At 41.8% G+C, this 23,461-nt stretch overlaps 1 protein-coding gene across 2 annotated transcripts in view; it reads right to left on the bottom strand.

The window, feature by feature from the left end:
• Positions 1–23,211, bottom strand: part of wasla (WASP like actin nucleation promoting factor a) — a 29,789-nt gene extending 6,578 nt beyond the window's left edge. The window contains exons 1-7 of one of the 2 annotated variants that reach the window (XM_014124582.2): positions 22,567–23,211; positions 16,857–16,991; positions 16,653–16,739; positions 16,460–16,556; positions 14,151–14,174; positions 10,917–11,118; positions 10,487–10,529 (exon numbers count right to left, since the gene is read on the bottom strand). In XM_014124582.2, coding sequence (XP_013980057.1) covers positions 10,487–10,529; positions 10,917–11,118; positions 14,151–14,174; positions 16,460–16,556; positions 16,653–16,739; positions 16,857–16,991; positions 22,567–22,671 — 693 coding nt within the window. In that variant the 5' untranslated portion in view covers positions 22,672–23,211. The remainder of the gene's footprint in view (positions 1–10,486; positions 10,530–10,916; positions 11,119–14,150; positions 14,175–16,459; positions 16,557–16,652; positions 16,740–16,856; positions 16,992–22,566) is intronic. The other variant, XM_014124584.1, reaches the window with a different exon arrangement.
• Between the last annotated feature and the right edge of the window lie 250 nt (positions 23,212–23,461).

The following is a 23,461-nucleotide window of genomic DNA, read 5'->3' as shown; positions in this document are numbered from 1 at the left end:
GGAACATTTGTAAAATATTAAACCCTAGTCTGTAGCTTATTCTTTAGATGTTTGGGGCTGTTGGTGAACCATGATGTGCAGGCATAATCAGTGACACTGGACTAGCACACTTGCCATTCTTTAGGGTGTCTATAGGTTTCCATCCAATTGGCAACAGATTTTCATGTGAATATTCAAAAAAAAAATGTAAAAAAAATTAAATCAGCATAAAAACAACATGCACAACATGAAATGTTTTATTTACCTGACATTTGAGAAATTTACCGGACATCCATATGCATTCAGATCCGACTTGGCACGGCCAGCGCCATCAATAAACGAGGGATATTGGCCAAATGAGCCACATTCACGTGTCCCTAAAAACAGCCTATAACAAATGACAAAAACACTATTCCTAGTGTTTCGGTGTAGCATATGCAAAAAACTTTAGACACATTTTTTCCTATTGGTTTTTAGTCTACTTTCCTAAAACAATAATTGTCCACCTCAGTTTCAGCTCCTGTAGATTTGAGCACTAAATGCATCAGCATGCACTGCATGCATAGGCCTAGTTGTCCACTATGATACTAATATTAACATCTAAAAGTCTAAGCCGTTGGGCCTTTACTACTATATCCCATAGAAATGCATTGAATAACACAATAAAAATGGCAAAAAGACAGCAAAAAAATGTAATAAGAAATAAGGTTTTGAAGTGCCTGTTCTTTATCTAGGAGATAAGAAAGCGAAGGAAATTCTTTTGGACACATTTAAACCCTTATTATTTTGGCACAAAACTACCTCCATACTTCCATTAATTTGTACAGGTTACCTTCAGACGAGTCTCGTGATCATTGTGTTTGTGAGTCATATTAGCTTGTAGGAGAAACAGTTTGAACGCTAAAAACGTTTACATGAGAAGAAAAATTCAGGATGTCTCATGGTCTGACAAACACAGCTGTAGCTCGGCCACCTTCCACCACAGATGTGGAAGGCCAACATAAGTGGATGCGGTGGATTGAGAGGCAGGCCTTGCAAAAAAACGGATATCTCTAGCTTAAATCTGACAGATTATGATGGGGATTTTTTCAAATTATGTTACTTAGATTGGGGAAAGTGGAAAAAGTAAGACACACAAATATCATACCCCCAAGACATGCTAACCCCTCACCACTACAATAGGGGAGGTTAGCATATTTGGGGGTTATGATATTTATGCCTCCAACTTTCTCACTCATCATTATTCACGATTCATTGAGGATTATCCGTAATCATGGTAGCATTCACATAATGTTTTTATTTACAATAAAGGTGACTCCAAAAGTACACAATATATTATCTACCATTAATTTCCATTGGGCACAAAATACTCTGAAACACAACCAAAAACAAACAGCAAATTCATCCAACAAATCTGTAGTCACAAGCTGGATGTAGTCATTGCGTACTAGGAATATGGGACTAAATACTTAACTTTTGACTACTTTAACACAAGTGAATTTGTCCCAATACTTTTGCTCCCCTAAAATGGGGGGGGGACTATGTACAAAAAGTGCTATAATTTCTAAACGGTTTACCCGATATGGATTAAAATACCATCAAGTTAAAGCTGACAGTCTTCACTTTAACCTCAGTCATTGTATCATTTCAAAGTGCTATGAGTACAGAGCCAAAACAACAACAAATTGTCACTGTCCCAATACTTCTACAGCTCACTGTATTTGGCGCATGGAGGTAGATGAGGAAATGTATCTAGAATGGAATAAATTATATAGTAAAACCTGCAAAATAGCAAATGTAAACCCCCAAAATAAAAAGCACTACCCTTGCCTGTGCCCAAAAAAAAACAAACAAAAAACCTCCAAAGCACTTTTTTTGGGTCAACCCACTATTTTGGATCACACCTCCCCCATCAGCAAATTGCGATCTGTCCCTTACAGAGACTGCAGCAATTTAGTAGGTTTCCTAGCATTTTCCGCATGCGGTCTTATTAAATTTTGTAGTTAATAAAGATCATCATTTGCTATATCTGTGAGTTTTGGTGTCCCATTCTCTGACGCCGGAACATACCAGTCAAACAAAGGTGGCATCAAGCTACTCTGCTCAATCCAGTACTTGCCCCACGTCTCGGGTCATCTAACATGCTTTATTACATTACTTTGAGAAGTTCCATGGCACAGGTAGCCTAGGTCTACATCTATGCGTAAACAGGTGCTCAGCGTTGACAGGAGTGTTCGAAACAAAACACTGAACAAATTGACAAAGCTCATCAATGGAATGAAATAAACCAAAACGTGTTTCTCACAAGTGTAACAAAGGTTATCCACTCCGACAATGAGAACAGTAAATTACTGTAATAATATATTGAATGCATTATCAGAAATTAGCGTAACTAAACAATTATTGTAGATTAGAAATTATGGGAATTAACAGTAAATGTACTACTAGTGATATGTAATGGGGGAATTGATTGATTGTTAGTCTAAGGGCAAACAATTCACAAAATAACGTTATGAAACAAGTGCACAAGAATTGGCAGGAGAGAGCGCATTCTGGAGAGAGATGTGCCTTGTGCATCTAAGCTAGGGCTGGGCGGTATACCGTATTTTACTACATACTGGTATTGATGCATGGACAAGCTTGGGTTATTACATAAATGGTATTTCATTTTTATAGTTTACGCTGCTAATTGAGACAGCTATATACAATATTTCTGCCCCATCGCTCAGCCATACTCCCCTTTTTCTTGACTCAAGATTTTAAAATTATGCTCAATAAAAACAATTATCTTGACACATACTGTAGGCCTAACGAATGCTCTTACAAACAGTGTCAGGTCCAATGAAGTAGCCATTTATGGAAAAGCAATGCAATTTCAAAACAAATGCAATCACTTATTTTCTCAATTTTACCAAATTGCTTGGCATGACAAGCAAATACCCTCGTGGCGCACCTAAAAGTAAATTCACACACTACGGAGACGGAATGTACGTCAATGTAGTTTTTCATCAAAAAAGGGGTGGCTTCTCCAGTGTTCTACGTAATTTTGTACCATCTGAAAATTGGGACACACTGTATTATTCCTTCCGCAGCCGTGGGGGCAGAGTCAAAGATATTTATAACTAACCCCAGATAGTTCATCTGTGTCTTTTACAGTGGGCAGAACAAGCAGAGGTGGGCAAAGCCAAGCACGAGCAAGCATGCATTTGCATATTTCCGTTAGCGAAAGCCTCCTCTGTGAAGCACAAACTTTAGTGACCTTGCACTCTTTCTAAACAACGCAACTTTTTAAAACTTTGGCAAAGCATGAACTCTATGAAACTAAGTGCACCATTTTCGTAAAACAGATTGTAGTTTTGGGAACAGAAAAATGTCTTGAGAGCAGATGTTTGCCTAGTGTCACCAAGTTCCATCGTCTCCCACTACCGGACTTCCTCACTAACATATCTGGTGATGAGATATCGTTCTGAATATATATACACACTGCTCAAAAAAATAAAGGGAACACTTAAACAACACAATGTAACTCCAAGTCAGTCGCACTTCTGTGAAATCAAACTGTCCACTTAGGAAGCAACACTGATTGACAATACATTTCACATGCTGTTGTGCAAATGGAATAGACAACAGGTGGAAATTATAGGCAATTAGCAAGACACCCCCAATAAAGGAGTGGTTCTGCAGGTGGTGACCACAGACCACTTCTCAGTTCCTATGCTTCATGGCTGATGTTTTGGTCACTTTTGAATGCTGGCGGTGCTTTCACTCTAGTGGTAGCATGAGACGGAGTCTACAACCCACACAAGTGGCTCAGGTAGTGCAGCTCATCCAGGATGGCACATCATTGCGAGCTGTGGCAAGAAGGTTTGCTGTGTCTGTCAGCATAGTGTCCAGAGCATGGAGGCGCTACCAGGAGACAGGCCAGTACATCAGGAGACGTGGAGGAGGCCGTAGGAGGGCAACAACCCAGCAGCAGGACCGTTACCTCCGCCTTTGTGCAAGGAGGAGCAGGAGGAGCACTGCCAGAGCCCTGCAAAATGACCTCCAGCAGGCCACAAATGTGCATGTGTCTGCTCAAACGGTCAGAAACAGACTCCATGAGGGTGGTATGAGGGCCCGACGTCCACAGGTGGGGGTTGTGCTTACAGCCCAACACCGTGCAGGACGTTTGGCATTTGCCAAAGAACACCAATGAAAGCAGGTTCACACTGAGCACGTGACAGACATGACAGAGTCTTGAGACGCCGTGGAGAACGTTCTGCTGCCTGCAACATCCTCCAGCATGACCGGTTTGGCGGTGTGTCAGTCATGGTGTGGGGTGGCATTTCTTTGGGGGGCCGCACAGCCCTCCATGTGCTCGCCAGAGGTAGCCTGACTGCCATTAGGTACCGAGATGAGATCCTCAGACCCCTTGTGAGACCATATGCTGGTGCGGTTGGCCCTGGGTTCCTCCTAATGCAAGACAATGCTAGACCTCATGTGGCTGGAGTGTGTCAGCAGTTCCTGCAAGAGGAAGGCATTGATGCTATGGACTGGCCCGCCCATTCCCCAGACCTGAATCCAATTGAGCACATCTGGGACATCATGTCTCGCTCCATCCACCAACGACACGTTGCACCACAGACTGTCCAGGAGTTGGCGGATGCTTTAGCCCAGGTCTGGGAGGAGATCCCTCAGGAGACCATCCGCCACCTCATCAGGAGCATGCCCAGGCGTTGTAGGGAGGTCATACAGGCACGTGGAGGCCACACACACTACTGAGCCTCATTTTGACTTGTTTTAAGGACATTACATCAAAGTTGGATCAGCCTGTAGTGTGGTTTTCCACTTTAATTTTGAGTGTGACTCCAAATCCAGACCTCTATGGGTTGATAAATTGGATTTCCATTGATTATTTTTGTGTGATTTTGTTGTCAGCACATTCAACTATGTAAAGAAAAAAGTATTTAAGATTATTTCATTCATTCAGATCTAGGATGTGTTATTTTAGTGTTCCCTTAATTTTTTTGAGCAGTATATATATATATATATATATATATATACACACATACATATATACAGAGGGGCAAAAAAGTATTTAGTCAGCCACCAATTGTGCAAGTTCTCCGACTTAAAAAGATGAGAGAGGCCTGTAATTTTCATCATAGGTACACGTCAACTATGACAGACAAAATGAGAATTTTTTTTCCAGAAAATCACTTTGTAGGATTTTTTTATGAAATTATTTGCAAATTATGGTGGAAAATATGTATTTGGTCACCTACAAACAAGCAAGAGTTCTGGCTCTCACAGACCTGTAACTTCTTTAAGAGGCTCCTCTGTCCTCCACTCGTTACCTGTATTAATGGCACCTGTTTGAACTTGTTATCAGTATAAAAGACACCTGTCCACAACCTCAAACAGTCACACTCCAAACTCCACTATGGCCAAGACCAAAGAGCTGTCAAAGGACACCAGAAACAAAATTGTAGACCTGCACCAGGCTGGGAAGACTGAATCTGCAATAGGTAAGCAGCTTGGTTTGAAGAAATCAACTGTGGGAGCAATTATTAGGAAATGGAAGACATACAAGACCACTGATAATCTCCCTCAATCTGGGGCTCCACGCAAGATCTCACCCCGTGGGGTCAAAATGATCACAAGAACGGTGAGCAAAAATCCCAGAACCACACGGGGGGACCTAGTGAATGACCTGCAGAGAGCTGGGACCAAAGTAACAAAGCCTACCATCAGTAACACACTACGCCGCCAGGGACTCAAATCCTGCAGTGCCAGACGTGTCCCCTTGCTTAAGCCAGTACATGTCCAGGCCCGTCTGAAGTTTGCTAGAGAGCATTTGGATGATCCAGAAGAGGATTGGGAGAATGTCATATGGTCAGATGAAACCAAAATCTAACTTCTTGGTAAAAATTCAACTCGTCGTGTTTGGAGGACAAAGAATGCTGAGTTGCATCCAAAGAACACCATACCTACTGTGAAGCATGGGGGTGGAAACATCATGCTTTGGGGCTGTTTTTCTGCAAAGGGACCAGGACGACTGATCCGTGTAAAGGAAAGAATGAATTGGGCCATGTATCGTGAGATTTTGAGTGAAAACCTCCTTCCATCAGCAAGGGCATTGAAGATGATACGTGGCTGGGTCTTTCAGCATGACAATGATCCCAAACACACCGCCCGGGCAACGAAGGAGTGGCTTCGTAAGAAGCATTTCAAGGTCCTGGAGTGGCCTAGCCAGTCTCCAGATCTCAACCCCATAGAAAATCTTTGGGGGGAGTTGAAAGTCCGTGTTGCCCAGCTACAGCCCCAAAACATCACTGCTCTAGAGGAGATCTGCATGGAGGAATGGGCCAAAATACCAGCAACAGTGTGTGAAAACCTTGTGAAGACTTACAGAAAACGTTTGACCTGTGTCATTGCCAACAAAGGCTATATAACAAAGTATTGAGAAACTTTTGTTATTGACCAAATACTTATTTTCCACCATAATTTGCAAATAAATTCATTAAAAATCCTACAATGTGATTTTCTGGATTGTTTTTTCTCATTTTGTCTGTCATAGTTGAAGTGTACCTATGATGAAAATTACAGGCCTCTCTCGTCTTTTTAAGTGGGAGAACTTGCACAATTGTTGGCTGACTAAATACTTTTTTGCCCCACTGTACATACATATACATATATATATCTCAAAGTAGCCGACTTTGCATTGTTAATCTCAGCAACTTTTCAAACGGTAAACCAAACAACAAGAATTAACCCAAAAAGGTATTTTGTTTAGAAGAAATAACTAGTGATTCCAGGCTATTGTGAAATAGTAGAACCTGCTCTAGCAAGCTGTTTTTTTCCCCTCTGTGACAAAAACATGAAGGTCCATTTTTTTGTTGATATCGAATGACTATACAAACAGGATATCAAACTGGGATAATGTTTTAGGTTACACCGGCAAGTCAAAAAAATATTTGCCAGGATATATTTTTTCATTATAAATCTGATTATTTCGCATGGAGATGTGGGAAGCTAAAAAGGATAGATAGAAACTGTTTTTAGCCAGGCTAAAGCCAGCTAGCCACAACTAGCAAGAGAAGGCAAAATTACAAAAATCAAAAACTTTGCCATCACCCCTTGTGATTGGGAACAGTGAGGATATTATGTTACCAAAAGGTGTCCACTGCTCCAAAAATATAATTCCACCCAGGCACGTAGATCAACAGAGTGAACCTTTACGGTGACGGTGCCCATCTTAGAGTGATGGACTGTGCCATCCCTGCGGCCTCCACAATGTATTAGTCCACTGAGACAGACGCGAATCAGGGAAGTGTCTCGTGTGCCATGTTTTTTATTTATTTTGCGACCGACTAAAAACAAATCTCTTGACCAACAGTCTATCGTCCAAACAATAAACCAGTCAACTAAATGGGGTCAGCCCTATTATATTACACAGTGCCTTCAGAAAATATTCACACCCCTTGACTACCCTTACAAAACAAGTATTTGAAACTGCAGTAAAAGTGCAGTAACTGCAGTCGACTGGTATTTTGGACACAGTGACTGCAGAATAACTGCAGTTATACTGCAAACTTACAGCAATGAAAAAAAACTTTGCAGCCTCCTGCAGTTATACTGCATTCTAACTACAGTTATACTAGTGTACTGTAGTTATACCACACACTGACTGCAACCTTTTTTCGTAAGGGTTTTCCCACATTTTTTTAAATGGTTGTTATAGGAAAAAGGATGGATCAACAACATTGTAGTTATGCCACAATACTAAAAGAAAGAAGTCTGCACAGAATTTAAAAAAAAATCCATCCTGTTTGCAATACGGCACTAAACTAATACTGAAAATAAAATGTGGCAAAGAAATGAACTTTCTGTACTGAATACAGAACAGACAGTAGGAGACAAATTCACCTTTCAGCAGGACAATTACCTAAAACACATGGCCAAATATACACTGGAGTTGCTTACCAAGATGACATTTCTTAAAACGGATTGCCTCTCTCCGTGTTGTTACTTAAATAAGACAACTTTTTCAACTCATGAGTAGCGCCATACACGACGGGATATTTTACTGTCAGATTTGAACATTTCAATAATGTTCCGGAGTGTCCTATTTACAGTTCTGACATATATTTTCTAGACAATTTATGGCAAGACTTAAATGGTTGTCTAGCAATGATTAACAACCAACATGACAAATTGTTTGGTACCCTTCCCCAGATCTGTGCCTTGACACAATCCTGTCTCGGAGCTCTACAGACAATTCCTTCTACCTCATGGCTTGGTTTTTGCTGACATGCACTGTCAACTGTGAGACCTTTAATAGACAGGTGTGTGCCTTCCCAAATCATGTCCAATCAATTGAATTTACCACAGGTGGACTCCAATCTAGTTGTAGAAACATCTCAAGGATGATCAATGGAAACAGGACGCACTTGAGCTCAATTGAGTCTCATAGCAAAGGTTCTGAATACTTATGTAAATAAGGTATTTTTCTTTTATTTGTAATACATTTGAAAAAGTTTCAAAAAAACTTTTTTCACTTTGTCATTATGGGGTATTGTGTGTAGATTGAGGAAAAAAAAGATTTAATACATTTTAGAATAAGGCTGTAACGTAACAAAATGTGGAAAAAGTCAAGGGGTCTGAATACTCTCTGAATGCACTATATGCATATCTGTTTCAACAACTGGTAGATTTAGAAACACTGATCTTGTAGGTTATTTTGGAATATTTTAGGGAAGTATGAATTATTCTCTCACACACACACACACACACACTTCAAGGCATCTTAAAAGTCAAAATCAAATAGCAATGATCCTTGGTACAGTGGCTTGCGAAAGTATTCACCCCCTTGGAATTTTTCCTATTTTGTTGCCTTACAGCCTGGAATTCAAATAGAATTCTTGGGGGTTTGTATCATTTGATTTACACAACATGCCTACCTCTTTGAAGATGCAAAATATTATTTATTGTGAAACAAACAAGACAAAAAAACAGAACTTGAGCATGCATAACTATTCACTCCCCCAAAGTCAATACTTTGTAGAGCCCCCTTTTGCAGTAATTACAGCTGCAAGTCTCTTGGGGTATGTCTCTATAAGCTTGGCACATCTAGCCACTGAGATTTGTGTCCATTCTTCAAGGCAAAACTGCTCTAGCTCCTTCAAGTTGGATGGGTTCCGCTGGTGTACAGCAATATTCAAGTCATATCACAGATTCTCAATTGGATTGAGGTCTGGGCTTTGACTAGGCCATTCCAAGACATTTAAATGTTTCCCCTTAAAACCACTCAAGTGTTGCTTTAGCAGTATGCTTAGGGTCATTGTCCTGCTGGAAGGTGAACCTCTGTCCCAGTCTCAAATCTCTGGAAGACTGAAACAGGTTTCCCTCAAATTTCCCTGTATTTAGTGCAATCCAGTTTTGGTGGGCGGCCCTCTCTTGGCAGGTTTGTTGTGGTGCCATATTCTTTCCATTTTTTAATAATGGATTTAATGGCTCTGTGGGATGTTCAAAGTTTTGGATATTTCTTCATAACCCAACCCTGATCTGTACTTCTCCACAACTTTGTCCCTGACCTGTTTGTAGAGCTCCTTGGTCTTCATGGTGCTGCTTGCTTGGTGGTGTCCCTTGCTTAGTGGTGTTGCAGACTCTGGGGCCTTTCAGAACAGGTGTATATATACTGAGATAATGTGACAGATCATGTGACTCTTAAATAAAGTCCACCTGTGTGCAATCTAATTATGTGACTTCTGAAGTTATTTTTTCATTTCACTCCACCAATTTGGACTATTTTGTATATGTCCATTACATGCAATCCAAATAAAAATCAATTTAAATTACAAGTTGTAATGCAACAAAATAGGAAAAACACCAAGAGGGATGAATACTTTTGCAAGGCACTGTTTGACCTTCTTAAAACAATTCCATATGGTAGCTTAGTAGAACCCCCCCCCCCCCTCCCCTCGGCTTAGACAGGGTTTAGACTGTAGAGGGTTAAGTTCAAGGTAGGAAGATGCATAGAACGAAAAGAGCATGAAAATCGACTAATGTTCCATTCATTCGCGCTTACCTCAGGTCGGAATCAGGGAATATGTGCTTACGCCAACTTCTCTGACAGTTGTCTGAATGGCATGACAAAGATTGTCAGATGGCTAATTGTTAGGTCGAATATTGGCAAAAACACTTTTGGTGACCGAGCAGAAACACTGAGTTTTGGGCAACACTCCCAAACATATGTGATGGTGATGATTGATGAACTGCACAACACAGGTATTCTATGAGGATCGACTGACTTACGACTTGCACTACCGAAGCATAGCTGCCCAAAACAGTGACCAACAATTTTCTGCAATATTCTGGGTTGCAGGAGAGGCTTGTATGACGGCATTGGATGCATGATAAATATGCGCTGTATACAAATGAGGCCATTGTGTGGGTCAATCATGAGTCGGCCACACAGGTCACCATTGTGTGCCCATGAAGGATCCGGTGTGTGTGTGGTACTCACATCGAAGCCTGTGTTTGGGTCCCAGCCCACATGGCCAATGTGCCTGAAGAGAGAGACACACAAGACAGACAGTGATGAGCACATACATACACGTGTACCCACAAGCAAGCAGATGCACAAACGTGTGTGGGTGTGCATTGCACACGTAGCAACAATCACGTGCAAGCACAGACACTCATGTAAGACCACTCACTTGTGCACACACACACAAACAAACAGACAGACAGAGGGGCAATTATGAATGCAGACAAACACAACTGAGCCATTGAAAAGGTTCTCAAGACAAAAAGAACACCCTCAAACATGAGTGAAAAGCACAATACGTTACACAACTTCAGAGAACATACATTCAGAAAAACTCCCGCTGTGCTACATCTCTCTACACAGACCCGTCTGAAGTGTAATCTCGACGGAAGTGTGGTCCACTCACTGGAAGTTGCTGGGGGTGCCTATGTCTGCCTTGGTGAGCTTCTTCCTCTTGCACTTGACTTTCTTCTCCTTCTTGCTGAGGCTGCTGTGCAGGATGTTGTTGATGTGGTGTGGCTGGGGCAGCTGCTGCTGGGAGTTGTGGAAGCGCACATTGTTAATCTCTGGGTTCTTGATGTCCACTGTGGCCATAGGGAGAGCCGGGCCTATAGTAGGAGGGAGGGTAGAAGGAGGGAGAGATGGAGGAAGAAAATGAGAAGCTTCTAGAACTAGAAGCTCAGAACCACTGCTGGGAAGCTCAGAAGCAGTGTTTCTCACGAAATGAGGTGGAGTCAATCCAAAAGGTCGTCCTTTGATTTGTTAACATACTGGACAAGTTATATTACATTGGCCAGATAGATCATGCACAACCCTTTTTAATTATTAATTTAAAAAAGTAACATTTAGTTTGCATACTTGACTGGTAGTAAAAAGACTACTGTATAACTTGGCCTGTGTTGTGACTATGGTAGTCTCTGAAGCCCATCAATATTGCAATCTTAAAATGTTTTTAAATATAAATATATAGAAACAAGGGAAAAAGTTAAAGACTGAGAAAGACAGCTAACAATGCAGGACCACACACACAATAAAACATTAGTCTTTAGATGTATTTAGTGCTATTTCAAAATAGTGTACAGACAAAGAATAGAGGGCACTAATTGTCTATACAAATGCCAGGGCCTTTGTGAATATCTACTGTAGAACCCGAACACCAGCATAGGTGCCAAACAACAAAGTCAGTACAAATGCCATTTAAATTATAATTCAAAGTTTTTACATTTATGCAAAACATTGATGCAATTATGTAAATCATGTGCATTAATTTCTTAATTCACTAGAATTTAAATGGGATCATGGACATGAACTCTGCCTGACGACAACCCTACCGTTAAACACCTCTCTCAGCCAGCCCTTAATCCTCGGCTCCTCTAGCACCACACACCCCTCATTTCCCTCTTCATCATCCTCTTCCTCAAAAGGACAAGGGCGGGATGGACATGAACTCTGCATGACGACAACTCCACCATTAAATACCTCTCTAAACCAGCTCTTAATCCTCAGTTCCTCTAGCACCACACCCCCCTCCTTTTCCTCTTCATTCTCCTCCGCTCTCTCTTCCTCAAAAGGACAGGGGCAGGACAACAGCATATAAAGCCCATCCACGAGCAGCACTGGACACCCAAGCAAACCCAACCAGTCTTCCAACTTCAACTCACTGTCCAATGACTCTGTTAAAGACAGGCTTGATAAAGAGGTTGTGCAATACATCCTTGTGCCATCCATATGATACAGTGTTGGGTAGACAAACCGACTGGCGAGGCTCTCAGACTGCCTGTGGCTACACAAAGGAATAGCACAGCAGTCTTTCACAGACAACTAAAGAAACAGTGACAGAATCAAACTGGCTCAAAGACTGCTTGTCCTCCCATTGTGTGTGTATGCGTGTGTGTTTGTTCCTTATGTGACATCAGTTGAGTCACACCCAGTCATATATTTTAAAAAAAAAGTGCTTTGGCCAACTTCAGAGCTGGAAGCCATGTTGCTCCTTGGACAATTCAAATAAACCCATGTTGACCATCTATTCTTTGGACTGTTAATGGTAAAAATTACCCAGGAGGCACCAACATGGCTGCTATAAAATGTACATGATGTTGTCTAGGAGAATTATAATAATGACTTCTGATTGAAACTGCAAATGGCCAACAAACAGAGCTACAGTAGTTCTGCGAACTACTCTTGCATGAGGAATAACCTTACATGAGACCTAGGTTAGGCTTCAGTTCAGCAGGATAACAGTCTAATGGCATGCAAATGATTCGGGTCTAACCCCAGTTAGTCACACAAACTCTCAATACATGGTGTGGTCAAACCTCCCCCTGTCCCAGCATTTGATTACGCTCCTCGAGTCCATGTTAATCTCCACAAAATGCAAATGGGTCAGACATAAATCAGTAATCTACAGCTAATCCCAACCAAATCCCTGGATTTCCAACAAATGTTAGAAGTCTCAGCTATCGACGAGGACTTTGAAAGCTCCTTCGCCATGAGACATGTTTACCCTCATTATTGTACTTCACCGGAAGCTTTCAATGGAGAACTTGCAACAAATCCATGTAGTGGTACCATACAGATGGTTCTCTTTGGCTGTATGAAAGTCAATGATTGACAGATAATGTCAATGGTTGTCCAGCCCATATTAGTGTTCAGAAACCTCATAAATGTAATGATTAAATATCACAAATATTAAAGCGCTTCCTTCCCCAAAGCACACAGTGTCAGCAGGACAGTGAATTATGACAAGGAAAACATATTGAGGGAGGGAAGCAAAAGACCTCAAGACCTCTCCATCATGGTTGACAACTCCACGGTGTCACCGTCCCAGAGTGCAAAGAACCATGGAGTGACCCTGGACAACACCCTGTTATTCTCTGAAAACATAAAAAGGGGTGATTCACTCTTGCAGGTTCATTCTCTACAACATCTTTAGAGTATGACCTTTCCTCACACAGAAAGTGACGCAGGTCCTAATCCAGGCACTTGTCATCTCCCGTCTAGACTACTGAAACACTCTGTTGGCTGGGCTCCCTGTTTGTGCCATCATACCCCTGCAACGTATCCAGAACGCCGCAGCCCGCTTTGGGAGAACTTGGGAATGTTGAACACGTCACCCCGCTCCTCTGCACAATACACTGGCTTCCAGTCAAAGCTCGGAGCCACCACAAAACCACAGTGCTTGCCTACGGAGCAGTAACGGGAACTGCTCTTCCCTACCTTCAGGCTATGCTCAAACCCTACAACCCAACCCGAGCACTCCGTTCTGCCACCTTCGGGCTCTTGGCCCTCCCCCCTACGGGGAGGTCTTGTCCCGCTCAGCCCAGTCAAAGCTCTTCTCTGTTCTGGCACCCCAATGGCAGAACCAGCTTCCCACTGACGCTAGGACAGCAGAGTCCCTGTCCATCTTCCGAAAACATCTGAAACCCTACCTCTTCAAAGAGTATTTTAAATGAAACCCACAGCGGTGTGTATGTGTGTGTACACATGCATGTACACCAATACATTTGATTTCACTTGACTGATTATAGGAGAACTATGCTTTTAAATCGTAAAATAATCAAGGATTACGTTTCAATAAAACATGTTGAAGGTCAACTTTGGACTACACAAATTGGTACAAATCAAAGAATGGACAACATACCATTCGCAGGGTCACATCTTTTCTCTGCAAAACAAAATGGGAACAATTATAATTTCGCAGCCAATTCAAGTGGGCTTTGGCACAGCTATCAGAGCGACGGAGAGTGTAGATGGAAGTGTCGAAGGACAAGCAAAGTGTCTGGAAAGTGTTCAGAGTGAGTTTATGAGAGTCAGATGGACAGACGGAAATAGGATGTAAGTCCATGGAAAGGTAGCCACCGCAGGTTGAAGAAAATACCAGCTCCATTCAGATCCTGGGCGCCAAATGCATTTCACTCAGGAGGAGAGGATGCATTTTCACTAGTTCAGAAAATATGCAAAAAAAAAGACAAGAAGTATTGGAAGAACAGTACAGAATGAAAGCTAGTGTCCCTACCATACCATTACAGTAGCCCCCTTCCCTGCCCCATGTCTTTCAAAGCACACTCCTCACAGCAAGAGCAGCAAACTTCAAAGGCCAGCATGGAGAGAGAAACAGATGTAGAGAAGCCAGAGAGGAACACCACTGTAGCCTTTAGTGCAGAAAGACCCTCTTCTGTTTTTACTGTACAGACAGAAACAGTGCCTGTGGAAAGTATTTAGACCCCTTGACTTTTTCCACATTTTGTTAAGTTACAGCCTTATCCTAAAATTGATTACGTCCTTTTTTCCCCCTCAATCTACACACAATGGGATAACTTTTTATTTTTTAAGTTTGCTAATTTATAAAAAATAAAAACATTTACACAAGTATTCAGACCCTTTACGCAGTACTTTGTTGAAGCAGCTTTGGCAGCGATTACAGTCTTGAGTTTTCTTGGTATGACGCTATAAGCTTGGCACACCTGTATTTGGGGAGTTTCTCCCATTCTTCTCTGCAGATTGTCAAGCTCGGTCAGGTTGGATGGGGAGTGTTGCTGCTCAGCTATTATCAGGTCTCTCCAGAGATGTTCGATCGGGTTCAAGTCCGGGCTCTGGCTGGGCCACTCAAGGACATTCAGAGACTTGTCCCGAAGCCACTCCTGCTTTGTCGCCGCTGTGTGCTTAGGGTCGTTGTCCTGTTGGAAGGTGAACCTTCACCACAGTCTGAGATCCTGAGCAGGTTTTCATCAAGGATCTCTCTGTACTTTGCGCGGTTCATCTTTGCCTCAATCCTAACTCGTCTCCCTGCCACTGAAAAACATCCCCACAGCATGCACAGCATGCTGCCACCACCATGATTCATCGTAGGGATGGTGCCAGGTTTCCTCCAGACGTGACTGTTCGCATTCAGACCAAAGAGTACAATATTGGTTTCATCAGACCAGAGAAAATTGTTTCTCATGGTCTAAGAGTCTTTAGGTTCCTTTGGCAAACTCCAAGCAGGCTGTCATGTGCCTTTTACTGAGGAGTGGTTTCCATCTGGCCACTACCATATAGGCCTCATTGGTGGAGTGCTGCACTGGCCTCATTGGTTGTCCTTCTGGAAGATTCTCCCATCTTCACAGGGGAACTCTAGAGCTCTGTCAGAGTGACCATCGTCTTCTTGGACACCTCCTTGACCATGACCACCTTCTCCCCAGATTGCTCAGTTTGGCCGGGCGGCAAGCTCTTGGTGGTTACAAAATTCTTCCATTTAAGAATGAAGGCCACTGTGTTCTTGGGGACCTTCAATGCTGCAGATATTTTTGGTACCCTTCCCCAGATATGTGCCTCGACACAATCCTGTCTCGGAGCTCTACGGTCAAAACCTTCCGACGTCATGGCTTGGTTTTTGCTATGACATGCACTGGCAACTGTGGGACCTTTATATAGACAGGTGTGTGCCTTTCCAAATCATGTCCAATCAATTGAATTTGCCACAGGTGGACTCCAATCAAGTTGTTGAAACATCTCAAGGATGATCAATGGAACAGGATGCACCTGAGCTCAATTTCGAGTCTCATAGCAAAGGGTCTAAATACTTATGTAAATAAGGTATTTCTGTTTTTTAGAATATGGCTGTAAGGTAACATGTGGAAAAAGTCAAGGGGTCTGAATACTTTCCGAAGACACTGTATATCACTGAGTTTCCAACAGCAACCAGCCGGAAAAATTTGACACAGGGCTCAATTTCAAACCAATTCCCAGACTGTTGTTGACCCCAAATGAACCCCCTCGCAGATCTGAGTTACAAGATAGGTCTCAGGTAATAGAGGGATCGGTTTGGGATCGGGCCCTGTGGTCTTGTTAGTAGTAGCGCAGGAAGAGAAATTGAAGCTTCCTCCCCTTCCTCTGTCCAGAAGGTGAAAGGTTGAGGTGGTGAGAAAGCAGAGGTAGTGTAGACTGAGCACACGGAGCCACTGTAGTTACCCGTTTTACGTTGGCGTCTGCCGAGTAGGTCGTTAAGTGCAGCTCTAAATCGCTTGGCCTCTTCCTCGCTAGCGAAGTTCAGGCCTACCTGGCAGTTCTGGAGATAAAGAGAGTACAGAGAGATCAGTCTTTTTTTTAAGACACTGTCTACGTGGGGTCCAAAAGCTTTCAAGCGGCGGGATATCATACTTACATCTCCTGCGAATGAAATGAAATACGACCTAGAGCTGTTGATTGAGAAGTTATTGTAGAGCTCCTGTTCAAACATGGTTTTCCCTTCCTGAAAAGAGAGAAATAACATTAATTAGTGAACTGCCTTTTGGCAGCAGAGGGAATTCCTCAGGAAAGGGACTCAGTGTTAGGCTAGCTTCAACCATCCTTCATCTACTTCACTCACCTTGATGTCAAAGACCCTGATGAAGTAGGACCTCAGAGGGTTATCCTTGATCAGACAGGCCACTCCGCAGCACCTCTTCATCCAGGATGAGCTCCTGTCTGCCCCATACACCTGGACCACCGCTGAGCACAGGGTCTAAGGACGAATTCACAGTGTGAGTGTGGGAGCGTTACAGCAAAGTTAAAACACTATAGTGACACATACAGAGACAAAGAGCTTGTAAAATGTTTTGATAATAAAATGTGATTAAGAGGTGCACCATTAGATTGCACATTATCTTCGGTCTTCACAAAACTAGCTTAACTAGTGGAATGCCTCTAGGGGGAAATGTGTAAATGATGGCCATATAGAGGAAGAGGACCACATCCACGAACAGGAAACACTGATTACTTGCCCAAGAGTATAGTACAATGTTTGCAGATAATACACCCTGAGAATATCTGATAGAGAATGATGACAGACATAGCCAGCGGCCACACAATCTAAAGCTTTGTTTGCTTCAAGGACGCAGAGAGCGACCTGTGCCAATCACAAAACGAGATGAGGAAGAGGAAATACAATTTTAGCTCGCTTCCTCTTCAGTGATTTATTATTGTGGATAGGAGAGAAAGAACATGAGGAAGCACTTCTCTCCTCAAACTCACACCTCATCATAACACAGGAAAGGTCACTGGCCAGATTATAGGCCACTAGCCAGACCATAGTACATTGGATTTGATTAGTTAGGACCCTAAAAAAAATATGGTTTTATTTTTTTGCCTGATTCCATTTAGTTTTTTCCCCAAATCTGTTTTCCCAGTTCTCAGGTTCCCACTCTCAAAAAAGAGAGAGATGTTCTAAGTCCACAAAAAATGCTTAGATTAGGCTGGCAATAATATAGTGCCTATAAGAACATTCAATAGTCAAAGGTATATGAAATACAAATGGTATAGAGAGAAATAGTCCTTTAATAACTACAACCTAAAACTTCTTAACTGGGAATATTGAAGACTCATGTTAAAGAGAACCACCAGCTTTCATGTGTTCTCATGTTCTGAGCAAGGAACTTAAACGTTAGATTTTTACATGGCACATATTGCACTTTTACTTTCTTCTCCAACACTGTGTTTTTGCATTATTTAAACCAAATTGAACATGTTTCAATATTTATTTGCGACTAAATTGATTTAATTTATGTATTATATTAAATTGGCTTGATGGGCACTTCTTACGTACCATATGGTCAAGATGCTCCCACAACATCTCAATACAGTTAGAATCCGGTGACTGTGCTGGCCACTCCATTATAGACCGAATACCAGCTGACTGTTTCTTCCCTAAATAGTTCTTGCATAGTTTGGAGCTGTGCTTTGGGTCGTTGTCGTGTTGTAGGAGGAAATTGGCTCCAGTTAAGCGCCATCCACAGGGTATGGCATGGCGTTGCAAAATGGAGTGATAGCCTTCCTTCTTCCAGATGCCTTTTACCAAGTACAAATCTTCCACTTTACCACCACCAAAGCACCCCCAGACCATCACATTGCCTCCACCATGCTTGACAGATGGCGTCAAGCACTCCTCCAGCATCTTTTCATTTTTTCTGCATCTCACGAATGTTCTTCTTTGTGATCCGAACACCTGAAACTTAGATTTGTCTGTCCAGTGTCCGTGTTCTTTTGCCCATCTTAATATTTTATTTTTATTGGCCAGTCTGAGATATGGCTTTTTCTTTGCAACTCTGCCTCAAAGGCCAGCATTCCAGAGTCACCTCTTCACTCTTGAAGTTGAGACTGGTGTTTTGCGGGTACTATTTAATGAATCTGCCAGTTGAGGACTTGTGAGGCGTCTGTTTCTCAAACTAGACACTCTAATGTACTTGTCCTCTTGCTCAGTTGTGCACTGGGGCACCCCACTCCGATCTATTCTGGTTAGAGCCAGTTTGCGCTGTTCTGTGAAGGGAATAGTACACAGCGTTGTACATGATCTTCAGTTTGTTGGCAATTTCTCGCATGGAATAGCCTTCATTTCTCAGAACAAGAATAGACTGATGAGTTTCAGATGAAAGGTCTTTGTTTCTGGCCATTTTGAGCCTGTAATCGAACCCACAAATGCTGATGCTCCAAATACTCAACTAGTCTAAAGACGGCCAGTTTTATTGCTTCTTTAATCAGGACAACAGTTTTCAGCTGTGCTAACATAATTGCAAAAGTGTTTTCTAATGATCAATTAGCCTTTTAAAATTATAAACTTGGATTAGCTAGCATAGTGCCATTGGAACACAGGAGTGATGGTTGCTGATAACGGGCCTCTGTACGCCTATGTAGATATTCCATTTAAAAAAAATCAGCCGTTTCCAGCTACAATAGTCATTTACAACATTAACAATGTCTACACTGTATTTCTGATCAATCTGATGTTATTTTAATGGATAAAAATGTGCTTTTCTTTCAAAAACGAGGACATTTCTAAATGACCCCAAACTTTTGTGTGTATGTTAGTACCAGTCCAAAATTTGGACACACCTACTCATTCCAGGGAATGCATTTCAATTAACAGGTGTGCCTTGTTAAAAGTACATTTCTGGAATTTCTTTCCTTAATGCATTTGAGCCAATCAGTTGTGTTTTGACAACATAGGAGTGGTGTACAGAAGATAGCCCTATTTGGTAAAATACCAAGTCCATGTTATGACAAGAACAGCTCAAATGAGCAAAGAGAAACGGCAGTCCATCATTACTTTAAGACATGAAGGTCAGACAATTTGGAAAATGTCTAGAACTTTGAACGTTTCTTCAAGCACAGTCACCAAAAAACATGAAACTGGCACTCATGAGGATCGCCACAGGAAAGGAAGACCCAGAGTTACCTCTGCTGCAGAGGATACGTTCATTAGAGTTTCCGGCTCAGAAATTGCAGCCCAAATAAATGCTTCACATAGTTCAAGTAACAGACATCTCAACATCAACTGTTCAGAGGAGACTGCGTGAATCATGCTTTCATGGTTGAATTGCTGCAAAGAAACCTCTACTAAAGGACTCCGGACGTCAATATACCGCCCCCTATCCCAAAGCGGCTAAAGGACACCAATAAGAAGAAGAGACTTGCTTGGACCAAGAAACACGAGCAATGGACATTAGACCGGTGGAAATCTGTCCTTTGGTATGGTGAGTCCAAATTTGAGATTTTTGGTTCCAACTGCCGTGTCTTTGTGAGACGATGAACGGATGAGCTCCACATGTGTAGTTCCCACCGTCGAGTATGGAGGAGGAGGAGGTGTGATGGTGTTTTAGTGCTTTGCTGGTGACACTGTCTGTGATTTATTTAGAATTCAAAGGCACACTTAACCAGCATGGCTACCACAGCATTCTGCAGCGACACGCCATCCCATCTGGTTTGTGCTTAGTGGAACTGGGACTATCGTTTGTTTTTCAACAGGACAATGACCCAACACATCTCCAGGCTGTGTAAGGGCTATTTGACCAAGAAGGAGAGTGATGGAGTGCTGCATCAGATGACCTGGCCTCCACAATCACCCGACATCAACCCAATTGAGATGTTTGGGATGAGTAGATTGAAGGAAAAGCAGCCAAGAAGTGCTCAGCATATGTGGGAACTCCTTCAAGACTGTTGGAAAAGCATTCCAAGTGAAGCTGGTTGAGAGAATGCCAAAAGTGTGCAAATCTGTCAAAAATGCACAGGGTGGCTTCTTTGAAGAATCTCATTCAAATCAAAATATATTTTAAACACTTTTTGGTTACTACATGATTCCATATGTGCTATTTTGTAGTTTTGATGTCTTCGCTGTTATTCTACAATGTAGAAAATAGGAAAAATAAAGAGAGTGTGTGTGTGTGTGTGTGTATACTAGAGGTCGATTGATTACGATTTTTCGATACTGATTTATTGGAGGACCAAAAAAAGCCGATACCGATTAACCGGATGATTTTGATATATATTTGTAATAATGACAATTACAACAACACTTTTATTTTAACTTAACATGTGGGAGGTGCTTCAGGAAGCATGGGGTGAAATCTCTTCAGATTACCTCAACAAATTGACAACTAGAATGGAGGATTCTTTGACAAAAACAAAATGTGAAGGACAACTATTATTTCAATTAAAAGTCATTATTTATTACCTTGTCAACGTCTTGACTATATTTCCTATTCATTTTACAACTCATTTCATGTATGTTTTCATGGAAAACAATGACATTACTAAGTGATCCCAAAACTTTGAACGGTAGTATATATATATATTTCTTTTTATTGGTTGTGGCGGCAATGATTTAGCAGCAGTGGCCCGCAGCTGCTAAATGATTCTAGGGGAAACACTGTTAAACCACATCAGGAGACCACTTCAATTCAAGTGCACACCAGTCAGAGACCATTGTTTGGTTAGCGATGTTTCTATAGCGTTCATGTGATTGCAGAATTTGCAAAACAAATGGCCACTGGATTGATGCAAATAATCACGATATCATTCCGCCTGGTAGGATTAGGCTACTTTGTAGTTTAATTGAGAAGGTTTGCGAGTCTGAAAGTGTACTGTAGACCGATATGTGCACAGCACACAGACAGGGGCATAAATCAATCCAGATCAGTATGTTCCCAATTCCCATGGTAGGAAAAATGTTAGTTAAGGGATAAAATGAACACACATCAAGCTATGGCTCTGTCTTACTAGACACTCAACTTTGATTTATGGCAAAGAGTGATATGTTATTTATTTATACAGTGTACTGTAGGCTATAGTAGTCGTTCCACTGGGCTGCCATTTGACACTTATTGTAATCTAAGGCAGCTTCTCAATAAACTGATTTGACTTTCACCCTTCCAAAAACAATTGCAGTAAAAGTGCAGTAACTAGTCAAATATTTTTGGATGCAGTATTTGCAGCATACTACCCTCCGACTGCAGTTATACGGCAATCCCACAGCAATATTTTTTCCCATAAGGGCACAACTACCTTCTTAGCCTTTAGCATTGGGAAAATAGTTGCTTCTTCCCGCAACGAACCTGTGTTATCTGTGTAAACAATGGCTCGTGTAAACAATGGGACGAAGCAAGGATAATATGCATGTTCTGAACATATTCCATTGTGCAAACACGGATTCGACAGCGATCGTTGTCAAATAAAAACCAAATACTGACGTGCAAACATGCCAGACTGCAGTACATCAGTTGGTTGAGTAACGTTCAGTTGTCAATTTTATATCACACACACAGTAGCGTTCAACCTTAACTTAGGTCAACACTATCGGTCATGTTTATACATTTTTTTACATTTTACATTTTAGTCATTTTAGCAGACGCTCTTATCCAGAGCGACTTACAGTAGTGAATGCATACATTTCATACATTTTTTTTCCTGTAATGATGGGGTATGTGCTGCATAGGCTAAAAAATGTCACGTTTACATTACTGTTTACAGCCCAGCCAGGCGAAAACCACTAATCTTCCAGAGACACACGTTTATATTTCCAAGCCAATTTCTTGACAGCAAATCCATCTGACAGGCAAACAGTTCTGCTTGCCCAAACATCGTTCCAGCAAAGCCATGGAAAGATGCTGAGCTGTCATGCGTCTTATCGGCCTACAGCCAGGTTATTTCCTAACGTTAGCCTACATAACACTAACGTTTAGCCTAACACATTCTTTTTGCAACGGTGCAGGTAGACAAATTGCACGTGAACTTGAGAGCGTGGCACGGTCTTAAACAAGACAACTTACATTGCATTTCCTGCCCAGGTAGTTGAATAGGCATTCGTTCTCTTGCGGGGTGAGGAGTATGGAGCCAATATTTCCAACCCGCCGCTGCTGAGAATGGCTATTCATGTTCGTAAATAACTTCTCAATGAACAAAATGAACTGTTTTACTCTTGAACATTACATCAAATTCGTGCAGCTTTTGGTCGCCATGGCCTGCAACCGGATCATCTCATGACGTTGTTTCAATGGTAGAGGTCTGCAAAATGAAATATTTCAGGATCCTGGTTGTTGGATAACAACCTCCATGACCCAGGCGCCTTGTCTAAACCGTGGGAACCCCAATCTTTGCAGAGTGCAAATTCTAAACTTTCATTCGGAACTCCAGCTGCAACATCGATACATCCATCCAACATGGCAGTGTAAAGGAACAACCATTCCAATGAAGATAGGGGTCATGGAGAAATATACAAATAATATACAATTGAAGAGCAGGGCTTCCCGAACGAAATTAATTTCCATAAAAAAAAGATGTTGCCTGTCGTCTTTAAATGTTCTGATGTTAGAATATAACGAGGATGCCAAAATATCCAGAACTATGAAATGGTCTAGCCCTATTTCCCAGTGGATTTTGTAACATGAATGCAGTATACTGAGGGGTTGCGCGTGGAGCTGGGCAGGGACTGGTGTTTGTTACTTATGAGGGAGGAGCTACTGCTGTTGTCATATTTTTAAAGAGAGGGATACAATGTTACATATGAACAATATAGCCTACTTCTTTATTACATTTTGGGCACAAATACTTGATATTTCTTATAATTGCGCTCTCTCTCACCCCCCCCCCCTCTCTCTCTCTCTCTCTCTCTCAAACACACTGAGGTCAGTGAGTTCAATTGTTATCAATATGGATATATTCGAG

Source organism: Salmo salar, chromosome ssa10 (genome assembly GCF_905237065.1).
Source record: "Salmo salar chromosome ssa10, Ssal_v3.1, whole genome shotgun sequence".
Classification (NCBI taxonomy): Eukaryota; Metazoa; Chordata; class Actinopteri; order Salmoniformes; family Salmonidae; genus Salmo; species Salmo salar.
This window is presented reverse-complemented; position numbering and strand designations above follow the sequence as displayed.